Here is a 17,524-nt window from a genome sequence, read left to right as displayed (position 1 = left end):
CGCCCGCGGCCGCCCCGCCGCGGGGCCCGGAGGCGCGGCCTGTGATCGCGTTCCAGGCGGCAGGCGGGCCCCTGTGATCCGCGGCCAGAGTCCCGGGGAGCGCGCGCGAGCGTCCCGGGCCGCCCGCCTGTGATCGCCCGCCAAGCCCGGCTGCGGGCCCGCGCCCGGGGCTCCCGCGGGGGGGGGGGGGGCGCAGAGGGACCGGCGACCTCGGTGTGCTGCGGCGGGCCCAGCTGCCCCGCGACACTGGCCAGGTCCAGGGAGGGCTCCCGACGCCCTCGCAGGGGGATGCCGCCTGCCCACTCACGTCCGGGCACCGCGGGGGGGGGGCGCCCCATCCGCAGCCACACGGCGGCGGCCCGGGCTGCCCGTCACGCGCGGAGCAGAGAAGCGGGACTCGGGATTCGTGCCGCCTTGCGGTCAGCAGGGCCTCTGCTTGCGGAGCAAGAGTCCAGCCCGCGGAGACCGCTCTGGCGTGTCTTTTTGGTTAATCCAGGGTGGTTATCTGAACAGGTGTGAATCGTTTAGCAAGAAAGAGACATTTCCCCCCTAAACGACTCCCTGTGCAATCTCAAAGCCCACAAAAGCCTCACATTAGCATTGGGTTGTGCAAAGCCACCTGTTCAAATAACCCAGGCAAATAGAGAAAAACAGCCTGGGAAGAAGAAAAGAACACAAACCACTGCAAATACTTGAAAACAAGTCTAAGGATTAAGCTTCATCAGAGCAACAGGCAGGAATGGGGAGAGGTGTTTCCCGTTTGTCACACAAACTTGCAGGGGTTATTTTTAGCAGCCTGTTTGATTCCCTCAGATGGTGAGATAGCAGTTTTCACAGCCTTGTCAAAGTGAAAATGCGGTAGGGAAATCCAGCCTGCTCTAATTCAGCCATCGTGTATGTTTAGAAATCCTGATTTCAGGGGATCCCTGGGTGGCGCAGCGGTTTAGCGCCTGCCTTTGGCCCAGGGTATGATCCCTGAGTCCTGGGATCGAATCCCACATGGGGCTCCTGGTGCATGGAACCTGCTTCTCCCTCTGCCTGTGTCTCTGCCTCTCTCTCTCTCTGTGACTATCATACATAAATTAAAAAAAAAAAATTAAAAAAAAATTTAAAAAAAATCCTGATTTCAGGCAGCGGGTGAGCAGATCCCGCCTTGGGACCACACGACAGCAGGTCCTGGAGAGGCCGCACCTGTGGTTGTTGGTTCTGTCTGCTTCCGTCCCGAGAAAACAAAAACACGATTTCATCAGCATTACTTTTCAATATTTTTGAAATGTTATTTTTACATTTGTTTTGTGGCGTAAGAGAAAAGCGGGGGAAGGACTGGAACAGTGCAGGGAAAGGAGCCAAGAGAAACTCGACTGGGGGAGAGTGGGTAGGAGATCAAACGTGGCCGTGGCAAGGCTGGGGGAGGACGGGGCCAGCACTGTGGGAACAGAGCCCATTGATGCAATGGGAACGTGGGTGAACAGGGGCCCGAACCAACCTCAGATCAGGGCAGGAGGCCTGTATCGCTGACCTGGCCAGTCCCTGGGCGATGGAGTGTCTGTCTGAGAGCCAAGGGGCACAGCTCTCCGGGGCCCACCGGCTCAGGGGCTCAGTACCCCGGCAGGTCCACGCACTAGGAGCATCCGCAGCATTTGGAAGCTTGTGCAATGGAGGCTCTCGGCCCTGCCCTCTGCTCTGTATAGCACATTAGCAAGACTCCCAAGTGGATTTCATGCACATTAAAGATCCAGAAGCACTGATCTAGACCACTCAGGGCAGCAAGGATGCTGGAATGGCCTGCCCACATGGCCCCAGCCCGCTTGAAGGAGGCTCTGCATGGACCTGTTGCCTGACTCCATCCTCAAAAGGTCTACATTAAAAAAAAAAAAAAAAAAAAAAAAAAAAGGTCTACATCACCAGGCAGCACTGGTGGTAGGAGTAGTCCTGGGCCTGGGAGGGCCTATTTGCCAGCGTAGAGGGGCAGTGGTGGACAGAACTGCCTGTGCCCTCTGGGGTGTCCTTATTGTGCAAAAGAGGCTTTTTCAGGTGTGGGCTGTGGGTGTGGGCCGGCCATCCCCATACTTTCTCATTTCAGCCAGAACTCTGAGAATCCAAGAATTCTAAATGTGAATCAGGCCTTCCAGGTGATTCTGAAGGATTCTCAAGGTGCGAGGATAAAACGTTTTTATTAAACATTATGTTAGCTTGATTTTTAGCTTTACCTATTTAGATACATGATATGTGGGCCTGCATTTGTTCTCTTGTTGTGAGCCAGAAAATATTAGGGGTGAGTCCTGCCAGTAGTAGATATTTCTACATTAAAGCAGAGAAAAAACAGGGAGAAATAATTGGTATAAATAGCACACTTAGTACATAATACATAAATACATGTCTCCAATCAATGATCTAAAAGTTTAAACTCCATCTGAATTTTTGATGTTGAGATGCAGGTGACAGTTGTTGGCTTGAAACAAGGATCAACTTGTTCAACTAATACTCAGCATGAAATCCATTCATTCTTTCAACTGACACTGATTATTCTTCTACTATGGTCCAGGTGCCATGTCTAGCCAGGCTCTGATAAAAGAGAACTGGCTGGCCTCAAAAACTCCCTTGGCACCTTAGGGAGAAGAAATCTCTCTTTACTAAGCCAGTCTGGTTCTTCAAGTTCCTTCTCCCCATAATGATCAACTCTAAGTCACATCCTACAAGATCCTCCCACCAACTATGACCCAGAGTGGATTTGAAGGATAATTCAGCTTAATAGGCAACGGTGTCAAGCGGGTGGTGGTCACATTTGTATAGCTGGCTCTATACAGTGATGCCAAATTCAATTGCCAATGTGTTATACAGGATAATTGGCAATTTCCTTATTGTGTTTGGTATTATGCAACATGATTGTTGAAATATCTTCATTAGTAAGGTTTCCCTGTTGTTTACTAAGGATGAGTTCTTCCCTTCCAGATGGCTCATGAATACCACTTCATGACGTTAAACTCAAGTCCCCCAGCTGAAATGTGGCAAAAGGATGATGGTACCATTATTCATTGTTGGCAAGATCTCTGTTCTGTGCTTCATACAAATGATCACTTGAGAGAACTGGACCTGTGTCATAGCAACCTTGATGAATTAGCCATGAAGACTTTTTATCAAGAACTGAGGCACCCAAACTGTAAACTACAAAGACTATTGATGAGATTTCTTTCTTTCCCGGGTGGTTGTCAGGATATTGCTAGTTCTTTGACTCACAACCAGAATCTGATGCAGATTGCTCATGAATACCACTTCATGAGCCATCTCAAAATCATGTGTGGTATCCATTGCTTCTTCTGTTTGGGAGAAACCAATATGGTAAACTCGTTCACCTAAAATATTAGTGACTTCATGTTTTACACCTTCATAAGGATACAGTCTCTTGGGGCACCTGGGTGGCTCAGTGGTTGAGCATCTGCCTTTGGCTCAGGTTGTGATCCCAGGATCCTGGGATAAAGTCAATCCCCCATTGGGTTCCCCACAGGGAGCCTGCTTCTCCCTCTGGCTGTGTCTCTGCCTTTGTGTGTGTGTGTGTGTCTCTCATGAATCAATAAATAAAACCTTTTAAAAACAAAAAGAATACAGTCTCTTATTTTTAAAGGAAAGAGCACAAGGGAAAGAGCGAAAGGTATCCATATGGATGAACTACCAATGATAGCTCTTTGAGCATCAATGGGAAACCTGTGTAGAGGATTTTCCCAGGACTCCTTAAATCACAGTGCATGGGTGGGTACCTGGTCTACCTACTTAACATCGGAGCTTTGAAGAGAGGCTCCTGGCACTGATGAAATCAATATAATGATATCTTTATCAAGTAGGGGTAACTATTGCTGGCTTCAACATGGAACTGATTCTCAAAAAGGCTATACTATCTCCATACAAAGACCATTAGTCAGGATATTCTTTAAGCTGGAGTCACGTTCTACTTAGTGGGAGAGGGAACAAAGGTGAGAAAGCAAGGAAGAGAACCCAAGCTACTTACAGACAGCTAACCTGTCCTCCTCCATGGGCAGTACATGTTGATGCTCAGCCACGGACATCATGGCTGAGCTGACTTGTTGATACAGTCTACCTACCCATCCTTTCCCCAGGAGCCCACCTGCTTGAGAAAGACCTGAAAGTTCAAATTCCACCAAAACAAGTAATTGGCTTAGATTCCTAATTGTCATCTGCTTTTCTGCCCCCACATATATGAATCAAGAGTTCGAGCGTTATTACAAAATGGGGAAACATCAAGTTTCTCAGGAAAATTTGCCTAAACATTTCTCTTTGTCCAATAATTTGATTTTAGGTGCCTCCCCAAAAGACATGTGGTAGCAAATTTAGACCCATTATATAATTTAGAAGCCCAAATTTCAGTAAAAACTAGATGTGATACACAGCAGACCATTATTGTCGCTGTTTGGACATTGCATTGATGAAGTAGGTTGTGTTCATCACTGGTAACTTGGTTTCCTTCTTACCTCTTTCATCATGACATTCATATCTTTATAAAAAAGATTTCTAGGTTTTAGAAATGTATGATTGTCTGTCCTAAAAGTGTTCAAAAACTGTTTTTGGACGCAAAGCCTGGTTATGTCTAGTATTTACATGGCCTGTATTTGTAATGGGAATGACGTTGAAATTTTCAAACTGGCCAGATGTTGCTAGAATAGGAGCACTGGAAAGATATGTAGACTATGATACAAAACTTCTGTGAGGAAGCGTACAAGTCATGAGTTAACGGAGTATCTGATGTACAGATATTGAAGGTAGGAGAGTCTGTGTGGACAGATAAGACTATTCATAAATAAAATATAAACTCACTATGTAAACTGAAAGAGGCACTGTAACTTCTCTTTACGTAGTTTCTGGACCTTAGAATTAACCCATGCTTGTTGAAGGTAATTTGGAATGTGAAAATTAAAGAGAAAAATAAAAATAAGCAATAATGGAACCAGTCAGAAATAACTATTGTTAATATTTTGATTACTTAATTTCAGAGTTTTAAAGATACAGATGTGCTTTACAAAATGTTTAAAAGTCAGATGATTTTTCTCATTTAATATTATAAAATGAGTATTTACTGACATCATTATCTTTGAAAAGACTTTTTTTGGCTTCTTATTACTTTATCGCATGAATAAAACAAATTTGGAAGCTTTCTGGAATATAGCTTATTTCCATTTTTGATATTATAAGTAATATTGCAACACATGTTTGAATGTGAGGGTTTTTTGTTAGAATTTATAGTTATATTCTTGGAGAATATTCCTACAAATTTTTGAGGCAAAATATAGGACATTTTAAGGATCTTAGCATGTGTTACAATGTGATACTTCAGGAAGTTTGTAATTCACACCTCCACCTGCATTTTTGAAAGTGCTTGGTTTACTGTCTATAGATACAAAAGTAAGTATTGTCTGTTTTAACTTTTGTGAATTGGAGAAAATAAGGGCCCCTCATAATTTTCACTATATTCACCATAAAACAGCAATGAAGAAAAACTAGAAATATTTAGTAAAAGAAATCAGATTTCAGTAAGCTATAAAGTGACCAGAGATGTTCATTGGTTTAGTAAAATCAGACACCCCTATTTCTCAGCATTCTTTCAAACTGCCAAGGTGAACTTACTTTCTTGAAATTGGTTTCCTGTTTGCAGGAAGGGAATTCTAGAATGAATATCCTTGTCTTGCGTGCTTGCATGTTGGCTCGGTAACTACATTGATAAGTTGCATCAACATAGCAATGATGCTGTCGTATCAAGTTCACTGGTGGCAGGATCAGATGAGTTAAACTAGCTCTTTAAGAAAACGAATGAGAAGGAGTTAGTTTATTTTCAGATCAGAAAAATGCATCCCAGAATAAGCTTGATTGGCACAACTCTAGAGAGAAATATCTATGCATCCCGGGGGAAAAAGAGAGCCTTCTGGAGAAGCTGAATTTATACCAGAACCCATAGTTTGGAATCATCCACAGTGCTTCTGTCGAATAGCAATGAACAGCACTTTGTTTCAACTGTCCGTGGAGGCTCCAGGCATCCACTCCTAACTGTGGGTCTGTGATTGACAGGGGCATCCCACAGGTGACCGCTCCCTCCAACAATGGAGTGAATAACAGTCCTGGAAATTTGGCCTATAGTGATTCTGCATTTGACATTATTATATCCCTAGAAGATCACATAATGCTGTAACTTACTGACGTGAAAAATGATTTTGTTAGCAGGAGGCACCTTGATTCCACATGCTCCCTGGTGAAGAAGGGCTTTCGCTTCCAGCTATCTGGGAACCCTGCAGGTGGAAGGGAGCTGTGCCAACCATACTCACAAAACTAAAAATGTCTAATGAGTTTTATAGACCACATAGACTTGCTTATCTGGATGTGGAGTCTTCACTTTGTGGTTGAGCTGAGGAACATTTATTTTTTAACTTTTTGTTTTGAAAAAAATTTATGTCTACATAGAAGTTGCAGTAGTCATACAATGAACTCCAGTGTATCTTTCATCCAGGTTCACTCCAACATTTTTAATTACATTTCCTTTCTCTCTTTATAGATAAGTTAGATAGGCAGATATATCGTTTCTGATCCAAGATGATATATAATATCATGTATAATACAGTATATTGCATATATATAATATAGCCCTTTTTACTGAACCATCTAAGTTACAGACATCATAACCCTTCCCCAATAGATACATCAGTGTGTATTTCTTGAGAACAAAGACATTCTCTTACATAACATGGTATGAGAAAATAATGATACAACTCTATTATCTACTATAAAGATCTCATTCCAGTGTTACCAATTGAATCAGTACTGTTCTTATTAAATGTATTTATTTTTTGATTCAGGATCACACAATGCATTCAGTTGTCATGTCTTTGCGTTTAGTCTGAAATACTTCTGCAATCTTTCATTGTCATTGACATTTTAAAGAGTATAGGCCAGGGGGAGCCTGGCTGGCTCAGTTGGTGGAGCATGCAACTCTTAATCTTGGGGTTGTGGGTTCAAACTCTGCATTGGGCATGCAGATTACTTAAAAATTAAAAAATCATTAAAAAAAAAAAAAGAGCACAGGCCTGTTGTTTTGTAGAATGTCCTCAATTTGGATTTGTTTGTTGACTTAATTGAGGTTGTGCTTTTGTGGAGAGGCAGAAGTGCCACAGGAATGATATGATGTGGTCATTGACTCACACATCAAGAGGCAAGGGTGTCAGTGTCTGCCAAATTTTTCTAAAATTTTTTTTAAAGATTTTATTTAACATAGGCAGAGGGAGAAGCAGGCTCCTTGAAGGGAGCCTGATGTAGGACTTGATTCCAGGCCCGAGGATCTCGACCTGAGTGAAAGGCAGATGCTCAACCACTGAGCCACCTGGGTGCCCCAGACTTTTCCACTTTAAAGATACAGTTCCTCCCTTACAATCTAATCAGTCTGAGAAGGTACTTTGTCTATGAAAATGCCCTGCCTTCCTAACTCCCCCAAACCCATAATCGTATATTCATTTAGCAGCTGATGTTGGGTTTTATCTGAATTTTTTCTGACAATGATGACTGCAATGTGGTACTTTTTCTGTCAATCCTTCCACATGTATTAGTATTTTACTGCCAAAACAAAAACAAAAACAAAAACAAAGCTTTCCCTTTTATCTATCACCTATTCTATTAGAATCAGTATGAATTCATGGATTTTTTTTAAAAGCCCTTGTGTTATAAATAGAAATTTAAAGATCCTCAATTCCCTGTTGACTGTTCCTTTCTTACAACACTCTTAATATGATATAAACTGTCTCAAAGAGACTCATTTTAATTTTTGTCTAGGTAGTTTGTGAAATTTAATTTAAGAAATGTTTTTCACTTAATGCCTTCCAAAATTAAATATGATTAACTTTTGGATCAAACACTGTTTTGGAATACCCAAAGCTTCCATCTATTGGGATGGATAATTGTGAGTTGGCTAGTTTTATGAGCGTAGTTGCTGAAAGACTGAATTTAGTAAAAATTATCCAGTGTAAGCTTTCCGTAAAACATTCTTAGTATATCTAAATCTTGATCTTGGTTCTTCTTGAAGAATCTTACAATCCCAGTGTTGACCCCCAAGGCAAATTAGATGGGCCTGGAGTATACATGGAGGTCTTATAGGGCTGAGGCAAATAACTATTAATGTTATTTTTAAGCTCTAAAATCAAATAAACATATGCTTCTTCTCTGTTTTTCAGACTGCTATTTTGGTTTTTGGGGAAAAATGAGGTTATTTTCCTTAGAACATTAGATTTAAAAAGCAAAAGCTCAGTTAATCCATATTCTTTCTGTTTTTGAAGGGAAATCAACTGTTTACACGTTAAGAACTCAAGTTCTTGAAAGGATTTTTAAAGTGGCCTGATGTGTTCCCTCCTGGAGAGGTACCCTCTCCAAGACCATGCTGTAGATTCAAGAATATAGCAGGGATAAACACATGCTCAGTATTGTTTTTAAAAATATCTTTTTGACTAAGGGAAAAAACTTTGAGCAGGAATTTAATTAGTTTTAATTTCTTAATATTAAATACTGCAAATGCACAGTAGAGACTTTTGAAAGCCTGTGAGGTCAAATATTAAACAGAAATATCACAGAATGGGATGCCTGGGTGGCTCAGCGGTTTGGCGCCTGCCTTTGGCCCGGGGTGTGATCCTGGAGTCCGGGGGTCAAGTCCTGCATCGGGCTCCCTGCATGGAGCTTGCTTCTCCCTCTGCCTGTGTCTCTGCTTCTCTCTGTGACTCTCATGAATAAATAAAATCTTTAATAAAAAAAGAAATATCACGAAATAATTTTTGCCTGATATAGAGACAATTAATAGAGGCTAATATTTATTGAGAGCTAAGCACATATTCAGCAGTGTTCTAAAGAGTGCCTCTCAACTATCTGGGATTAGGAATCGCTTTATTTAAATTTTCAGTCTGTTGCAAACTAACACAGATTCTAAAGCTCACAGCTAGAGTATAGTTCAGGCCACATGATCCTTACCATGCAAGGTCGACACTCAAAGTGGTCTCTAGCCTGTTGGACGAGAACCCAACAATCCAGAGTTTGGACTTCATGGCAATGTCAAATGACTGAAGTGTTTCTAGTTTTCTTGAACTTCTTAAACAACCACAGACCATACACTGTGTCACAGTCATATTTAATCTTTGCAAGAGCCCTCTGAGCAAAGCACCATCCCGATCTCAATCTTAACAAAGGAATTGAAGCGTAGTGTGCTTCCTGACCATAAGATCCCACAATTAGCAGGTAGTAAGTAGATCTGTCCAAATCCAGACAGCCAATGCATAGAGGAACCGGTATTTGAACCTAGAAGACTATCTCCAGAGCTTTGCTTGTTTCCTTTTAACTGTATGTGAAGTAAGAACAGTTTCGTGTAGGCGAAACTGAAGAATTTCAGTTTTGAATTTGAAGAGGAGGAGCTCTTCAAATATACCTTTCCATAGTCTACAAACCCACCTTTATCCACACCCATCTTACTCTCTTCTCTTGGTAGAAGAGGGGACCCTCTTTTTGTCTAACATCAATTATTCCATACTGTTTCTTTGGGTGCTCTTCACCCAACAATCATCCCAACCAAAGCAAATAAGCAAGGGCAATAAACTAGCACCATCCTTGACAAAAATGAGATTTGGTCACCCTCTAGCCTTCCTCCCAGCCCTTCTGGGGGCAGCCCACACACAGTGACCAATCAAAGCAGAGAGATAAAGGCCTGGCCATTAGCACATATAGTAGGACAAGCCTGAAGGGCCATGTGACCTCCAGAACCCTGAGGGGTCAGCTGGTTATCCAGCCAGCATTCTGACTTCATTGTTCCCCTGCCGTATCCTGCTTCTTCTCTCTGATTCCACAAGCACTGATCGCAAGGTCAGGTGGTGATCCTGGAGTTCTGGGATCAAGTCCCACATTGGGCTCCCTGCAAGGAGTCTGCTTCTCCCTCTGCCAACCTTTCTGTGTCTCTCACCAGTAAGTAAAATCTTTTATTGGTTATACATATGCTTATAACATCTATCCCTAAATCCCCAAATAAAAAATGTAAGTGCGGACTTTGTGTGTGAATATGCTTATCCTTTAAATACTCAATTAGATGGATGCCTGGGTGGCTCAGTTATATCAAACTCTTCATTTTGGCTCAAGTGACCCCAGGATTGTGGGATGGAGCCCTGCAATGGGGCACTGCATTCATCAGGGAGCCGGCTTGAGATTATTCTCTTTCTCTTTCCCTCTCCCCACCCTCCTACATGCCCACATGTTAAAAAAATACATCTTTAAAAATACTTTGAGGGATGCCTGGGTGGCTCAGCGGTTGAGCGTCTGCCTTCAGCTCAGGGTGTGACTGGAGTCACGAGCTCGAGTCCCACATTGGGCTTCAAGCATGGAGCCTGCTTCTCCCTCTGCCTATATCTCTGCCTCTCTCTCTCTGCCTTTGATGAATAAATAAAATCTTTGAAAAAATAGTAATTTTTAAAAAATATTTATTCATTCATTCATTCATTCATTCATTCATTCATTGATAGACATAGAGAGAGAGAGGCAGAGACATAGGCAGAGAGAGAAGCAGGCTCCATGCTTGAAGCCGGGAGCCTGACGCGGGACTCGATCCCGGGACTCCAGGATCGCGCCCTGGGCCAAAGGCACGCACTAAACCGCTGAGGCACCCAAGGATCCCTGAAAAAATAATTTGATATGGATCACCATGCCCATTAAAATGCCTGTTATATTTTGTGGAAGCAAACCTGTGAACTTATTGCAATTCTTGACAAAAGTATTTTTCCTTCTGTACTTGTGGAATGATCTAATCTATACCTTTCTGATAAAGACTATAATTTCCTTTTATTGACACAATTTCCAATAAAAGATCTTTGGAGAACTCAGTTGGTCACGAAACTGGGTTAACCATTACTGTGGCTGTTAGAATTTGTTTTAATTTGAACTTTCTTAGTTTTCTTCATTCCAAGTGAAAGATCTCTTTCCTTTTAGTCAAAATAGAAGTCAAGCATTCCCTGAACTACATGAAAGGAATGACAAATGTTTTCTTCTTGAGATGTGGTGGCCAGAATGTCCCAAGTTTTTTAGGGTAAAAATCTATCTCAAAAACACTCCAAATCAGAATTGTGGAAAGTTGACTTACACATTCAGGTACTACATTTAACACACTTCAAGGCCTAAGATTGTGAACATTATTTAACTCTTCAGAATTTGATAGGAAACAAATACTCAGGCCAAACCTTCTGTGAGGAAAACAGATTTTCATCAGCTCACACAGGGACAAGGTAACCAGCTGATAAGTTAACCACTGACCAACCAAAGTATCACAATACATAATAAGTCTAATTCACTGCATTTAATTGTTTCTTCATAAGGCAGCAACCACTTATGGTATTAGGAGGGAAGTTTTGGAGGTGATGGATATGTTTAGGAAGTAGATTGTGGGGATGACTTTAGGAAAATAAACTTATCTCCAAACTCATCAAGATGTACACATTAAATATATACCTTCTTTTGTATGTCAATATACCTGGATAAAGTAGTTATTAAAAAAGAAGCCAGAAAAATCTTACTTTTATTTCTCCTAAAATTAGAGAGGAAGTGGAATTTATCTTATTAATTAGCCCAGAAAATGCAGACCTTGATGTCTCATGTACCAAGAGCTTCAAATGAGGACATTGGGCTATGGGCCACAGGACAAGGAAGGCTTCAACGAGTTATTTTAAGAATTCAGCACAAGTAACTTCCCAGATGCAAGTTAGTCACTGGATTTCACTGAGATTTTAAAAGAAAAACGAAGCTGAGGAGTTTTTAATTGCAAAAAGGCACATGCAACATAAAAGTGCAGAAAATAACACAATACTGATCTCAACACCGCCCAGGTTGGGGGGAAAAAAAAAAGACACCTTAAATATCCTAGAAACTCCCTTTAATTTCCCCCAATTACCAAAACCTTCCACCTTCCCAAAGTGAGGCAACTGTCATGACTCTTAACACTAGTTTAAACTGTGTTGGAACTTGGCATAAATGGAATCATAAATATTATTTGGGGGCAGGTTTAAGTTTTTGAAATTCACCTGTGTCGTTGATGTGGTGTAACCGCTTTCATTGGGTGTTCTTTTTAATTTTAGCCATGCCAGGGGGTGTTTAGTGCTATCTCACTGTGGCTTTATTTTGCATTTCCCTAGTAACTAATAGAGTACTTTTTTGGTTATTGGTCACTTGGACATTCTCTTTTGTCAAGTGCCTATTCAAAGTCTCTTGTCCATTTCTCTAATTGGCCTTTCTGTGTTTTTCTTAATGAGCTTTAGGAGTTCTTTATGTTCTATGGTATTGCTTCTCAGCTATTAGCCTGCATCAGAACCACCCTAAGGGCTTATTAAGACACAGATTACTGGTCCACACCACCACATTTTCTGATTCAGACATCTGGGATGAGACACAAGAATTTGCATTTCTAACAAGTTCCCGGGTGAGGCTAATGCTGCTGGTCCAGGGACCACACTTTGAGAATCAATGTTCTACAGTGTTTTAATGTTTATTGATTTTGTTTGTTGTTTAATGTTTTAATGTTTGTTTAATGAATGTTTCTTGTTAATTCAGGGCAAAGTCACCTTTCAAAAAATAGAAACTTCAACAACTTAATACTTGTTCAAACCTTGGGCATAAGCTAATGCTCTCTCCGTTCCTGGAAGGGGTACAATCAGGCTGGCTTCAATAACAGCGGTTTCAACCTGTCTGAAACCCACCTTGCTACTTAGAATATTTGGTACATCTAGTTAGCCAAGAGAACCAGTTGATAATGAAGATATTTTTTTGATCTCCAGAAAACTTGCTAGTGTTTAATAGCAAGGAAATGAGTCAGTAATCCCTCTAAGAACAAAACACAAGTCTCTGAATGGAGATGAAAACCGTCATTTATTTCAAATAAATTGTTTCATTAAAAAAATGCTATGACATTAAAACAAATAATATAGAAACATGCATTTTTTAAACTGCCTTTAACCTCTATAAACCAAATAAACACGTACATGCTTCCAGTATTTCCAATGTTTTAACAAACCTCATTATCATCATTGTCATTTCAGTTTCCTGAAATACTATCCATGACTACTGAACAAGGTACAGGCTTACTGAACTAAACATTCACCATATTATTTCTAACTATGAGGAATCAAACAGCTACTGCACTCAATATGTCTTGTGTAGTTGCTGTGTGTGCTTTTTAAGGCTTGATGCTATAAAACATCCGTTTCTCTCTGAGGAGTCCAAAAATCTGCTGTATGAGCACATACAGCTTAATATATGCAACTTGAGGGTGGTTACACCTTTATTCTGGAGGTCAAGAGAGTCCACATAACACCTTCAACAATTTGAACTCCTATACCATAGACACCATTAGGAAAGTCAAAGACCCATGGTTCAAATAAAGTGCAGCAGGCCTTGGAAGGACAGTGGTTTGCTGACTGACTAATCGGAAAGACCAAAGTGCTATTAGTGGTCAGAAGTAAAAGAACCTGGGCAGGCTCATAACAGGGAGCCTCCTGGATGCGCCCTGAGAACACACTGCACAATTACAGCTGTTGTTGGTGACAATGTTTGGTTTTTCTCACCAAGTCAGGAGGCCCTATACAGGCAGTGTAAAAGGGATTTCGTTAAAGGCTAAACCAAAAGGCTTGTATTCAGACAGTTATCTGTCAGTAAACCAGAAATCCAAATAAGACTACTGCCTGATAGTCCAGAATGACAGCTAGCAGTTGGGCCTTTTCTCAAAATGTCACCATGCTGAGCTGAGCCTCAGACTGCAATGGTCTCCAGGGCAGGGTCACCCAAATCAGAAAGGTCACACATGTGGCCTTCATTATCCAATCACCAGCATGGGCTCCAGTTTTGAGAAAGTATTATTTTCTCTTCCTTGTCCTTCAGACCATGCAATTAAATACCACCCTTCCCTATTTTAAGAATATGGCTTTTTTGGTCACGAAAACGTCACTTAAAGTGTCTTTGCGGTTTTTCCTATTAGCTTCATCTGTACTATCTCAACCAGAGGCCTTTGGGGAGAAATAATGGATCCTAGTTGTTATGTTAAAGAAAGTGGCCAGAAAAAAGGGCAAATTTCACACAGTATTCAAGTCAACAGGATCCCTGATATCACTGGAAAGTAATATGCAATTTGGGAGGGTGGTGTGTAAAAAAAAAAAAAAAAAAAAAAGTCTGTGACAACTTTGTCTTCTACCTTACAAAATGGGTTTTGGCTCTGAAGTCTCTTTAAGGCACCAAACCTGATGGACAGCTTTTACTGGTGTCCTGCACCTGTGATTGGATAAGGAAAAAAATAACAAGAAACTATTACATATAAATAAAAAAATAGTACATCATTCTGCTAGAGCTTGAAATAATTGAGTGAAGTTGGAGGAAAAAATCCAAATAAACATCTTGAATGTGTAAAATATCTTCTGCTAGCAGTGTAAAAAAAGTACAATGTAGTTTACACAGTGCAAAAACTATTTTAAAAATGCCTTTGGAATAGACTGAATGTTGTAGTAGAATCACAGTGCTGTCTCGAAAATAGTAAAGGCTGAGGGCTGTCCATTGGAAGCATTCATAACCACGTGGCCATTCTGAGTAATATCTGGATAATTCCTTTTGAAGTACACCTGTAAAAAGGAAGGGAAAAAAAAGGTATAAAAAGAACATGTTAAAAAGTTTTCAAGTCCTCCAACCCAAGGTGATGCATTTCAACCTCCACTTCTTCATGTGACGGGAACCTCATCACTGGTGAAAGTACAATTAAAAACAAACAGGATGTATTCCCTTCTCTGAAGAAAGTAGCCCTATCAAAACCCTTGGCAGGGCTGGGCAGGCTGGGCTGCCCAACAACCTGTAGATCCACTTTGGTTCTGATCATTCTGATTCCCAGATAGGTTTTTATCACTGCATTAAATTGATAAAGCAAAATCATTTTACTGACTCAAAACCTGAAGATAAATTAAAAACAGGGTGACAAAGAGCCTGGGGAACCTAGCGTCTATACAAGGGTTTCTCATTTTCACACATAAAATGAGCACAATAGATTTGGATGTTAATATCGGATTGTAATCCCTATATTTTATAAACTCTGATTGACAAGCATTGAAATGCGGGCGTATATGTATGAAATATCCCAGCGTTTAATTTGCGCAGCAAAGCAGTTATAGGGGCCTATAGAAATGTGATCTGAGGATAGTGGGCCACAATAATGAAAAGAGAAGCAAAAGCTTTAACAATGACTCAACCAAGCAACTTCTCTAAAATGTAAGATGATACCAAATAATAGGACAGTTCTTTGCCAAGCCTTTGAGTTCTTGAATTCTACCAATTTCTAGCTGAACTAGAAGAGATACAGGTTTTCTGATAAATGTATAATCAGAACATAAAAGGAATGAAATGCTGTCAAGTTTCTCTGTTCCACAATCATCAGTTTTTAGTAGCTGTATCCTATCTCAGTTCCTTGACAGATGCGCATAACAAAATGAAATAATGTCAAGACTTGTGAGCTCTTATCTCAAAATGTGTTTGGGTGAAAAAGGACTTCAAATGTAATTTTTTTCTTCCCCCAAAGAAGAATGTGAAAAGTTTTGTTTGAGTCTTTAAAACAGAAAATGTACCATCTATCTGGGGTTGACATATGTCATGAGCTGGGTCGCTTAGTCATACGATTCTGGATCTATTTTATAAAACCTGGCTCCAAATATATTTGTGGATGCTGTCAACAAAGTTATCATGGGAGATAATGGGCTTCACATACAAAAAAGAAAATTGTTGGGACACCTACCTTCAGATTAAGTGTACTTTTTTTCCTTTTCTCTTGTTGCTTGCATACTTGCTACTCCAAAAATAACATTACATTTGAAATACTATATATATATATTAAAATGTCACTTAAGGAGAAAAACAAGGACTGCCCCCAGGATTGTTTGGAACTCACTGGGTAAAAAAAAAAAAAAATCAAGGTTATTTTGGAGATAATGCAAGTATTTAAAAATAATAACTTGGGGTGGGGGATAATTTTTTATGTAAATTTAAAGTTACCCATATTTTGTATGGTTATATATTTATGTACTCCAAGAACAATAGTTATTTCTTGTCGAAACTAAAAATAGCCAATAAAATAAAAATACATTTTCATTTTCTGCTGTTTGATAGGTATCTCCCAAATAACCTAATTCCTTTACCTATAATCTGCTCAATGTAATTTTTTTTTACAGAGAAAAAGGTCATCATTAACAATGCTTTGCTGAAAGGGCCCCAGCTTCGTAGTCTGAAATAACTTGAAACTAAACACTCCAAGTGTGAAATGCCCATGTATAGAATCCTTGAAATGACCCTTCACTTCATCCCATGTTGATGTGTTTGGGAATATACTCCAGCTAACAGCAGAAGTGAGAGGGAAAGCATCCCCTTTCCCTGAGTGTGTTATGAAGGCAGCCGAGGGGAGGGTCTCATACCAGCCTGGGAGGGGCAGGCCCATGTCCACTCTCTCTTCCTGTGACTCATTGCTGATTCTGGAAAAATCACTCAAGCTCTCTCTGTACTAGGTGCCTCACCTGGGAAGTGAGACAGTGACTTAACTCATAGGAACTAATTACTGGCTACAAACTGCAGATGAAGATACACCACGTAAGTGGCGGGTATGATTAAGAGGCCGCTCTGAGAGGTGGCCCCCTGGTTGCCGGACAGGAGCAGCATCATCCTGATTGAATGAGGAAAATAAAACAGCCAGGAGAGGTCTTTTGGTGGCTGTTGTGACTTTATCTTTACAGAACTGAGACACCTCAAATTCAGTGCATATGGTCACCGGGGAGGTAGAAAGCATCGAGAGACCACAAAAGTTGCAGAGCTAACACGCACTGTTCACTCTGAGCAGGTACTTATGCTCTTCAGTCTCAGTTTCTCCATTTGGCAAAAGGGATAATAATAATGCCAGCTCAAAACTGTTGGGAAGATTCAAGGAAACAATGCCGTAGGTCTGAGATCAAGACAAGCAGATGGTGAGGCCATTGAGTATTAGGTTTCTTGTCCCTTTTTTTCTCCTTTTGGGTTTGGTTCATTACAGACCATCTGATGGAGGCTGAAATGAAGTTCAGTATGTGACTCCAGCTTGTCAAAAAAGCAACCATCACAGAATCACATCTCGCTAAAAGCAACAGAGCAGTAAGAGCTGCCTAGGCATGGATGAAGGCCAGCAACGGAGCTTTTATTTACATGGCATTCAGAAGACAGCAGTTCAATATGTTGCATTCTGGTTCCAGACTCTGTCAGTTCACTCTTACTACACTGCATGGGCCTGGTTCAGTTCCAGTAACTCTCACACTTCTCATCTTTACAACAGGTGGAACTCCAGTGTAGACACTGGCAAGCATGTCACCAAGGTTAAAGAGTACTGGAAAGTTAGTGATGACCTCTGCTTTTTCATTAATGGAAATGGACTTCCCCTCCCCCAGTCCTCTCAGCAATCATCCTAAACAGCAAGGGTACT

At 40.8% G+C, this 17,524-nt stretch overlaps 1 protein-coding gene across 2 annotated transcripts in view; it reads right to left on the bottom strand.

Annotated features, from left to right (window-relative positions):
• Positions 1–12,905: 12,905 nt before the first annotated feature.
• Positions 12,906–17,524, bottom strand: part of ABCC4 (ATP binding cassette subfamily C member 4) — a 247,433-nt gene continuing 242,814 nt past the window's right edge. For both annotated transcript variants that reach the window (XR_005984058.1, XM_041731078.1), the window contains one exon: positions 12,906–14,663. Coding sequence is in view for 1 of the 2 variants with exons in the window: in XM_041731078.1 (XP_041587012.1) it covers positions 14,556–14,663 (108 nt within the window). In the remaining variant the exon portion in view is untranslated. The remainder of the gene's footprint in view (positions 14,664–17,524) is intronic.

Source organism: Vulpes lagopus, chromosome 16 (genome assembly GCF_018345385.1).
Source record: "Vulpes lagopus strain Blue_001 chromosome 16, ASM1834538v1, whole genome shotgun sequence".
In the NCBI taxonomy this organism is placed as follows: Eukaryota; Metazoa; Chordata; class Mammalia; order Carnivora; family Canidae; genus Vulpes; species Vulpes lagopus.
This window is presented reverse-complemented; position numbering and strand designations above follow the sequence as displayed.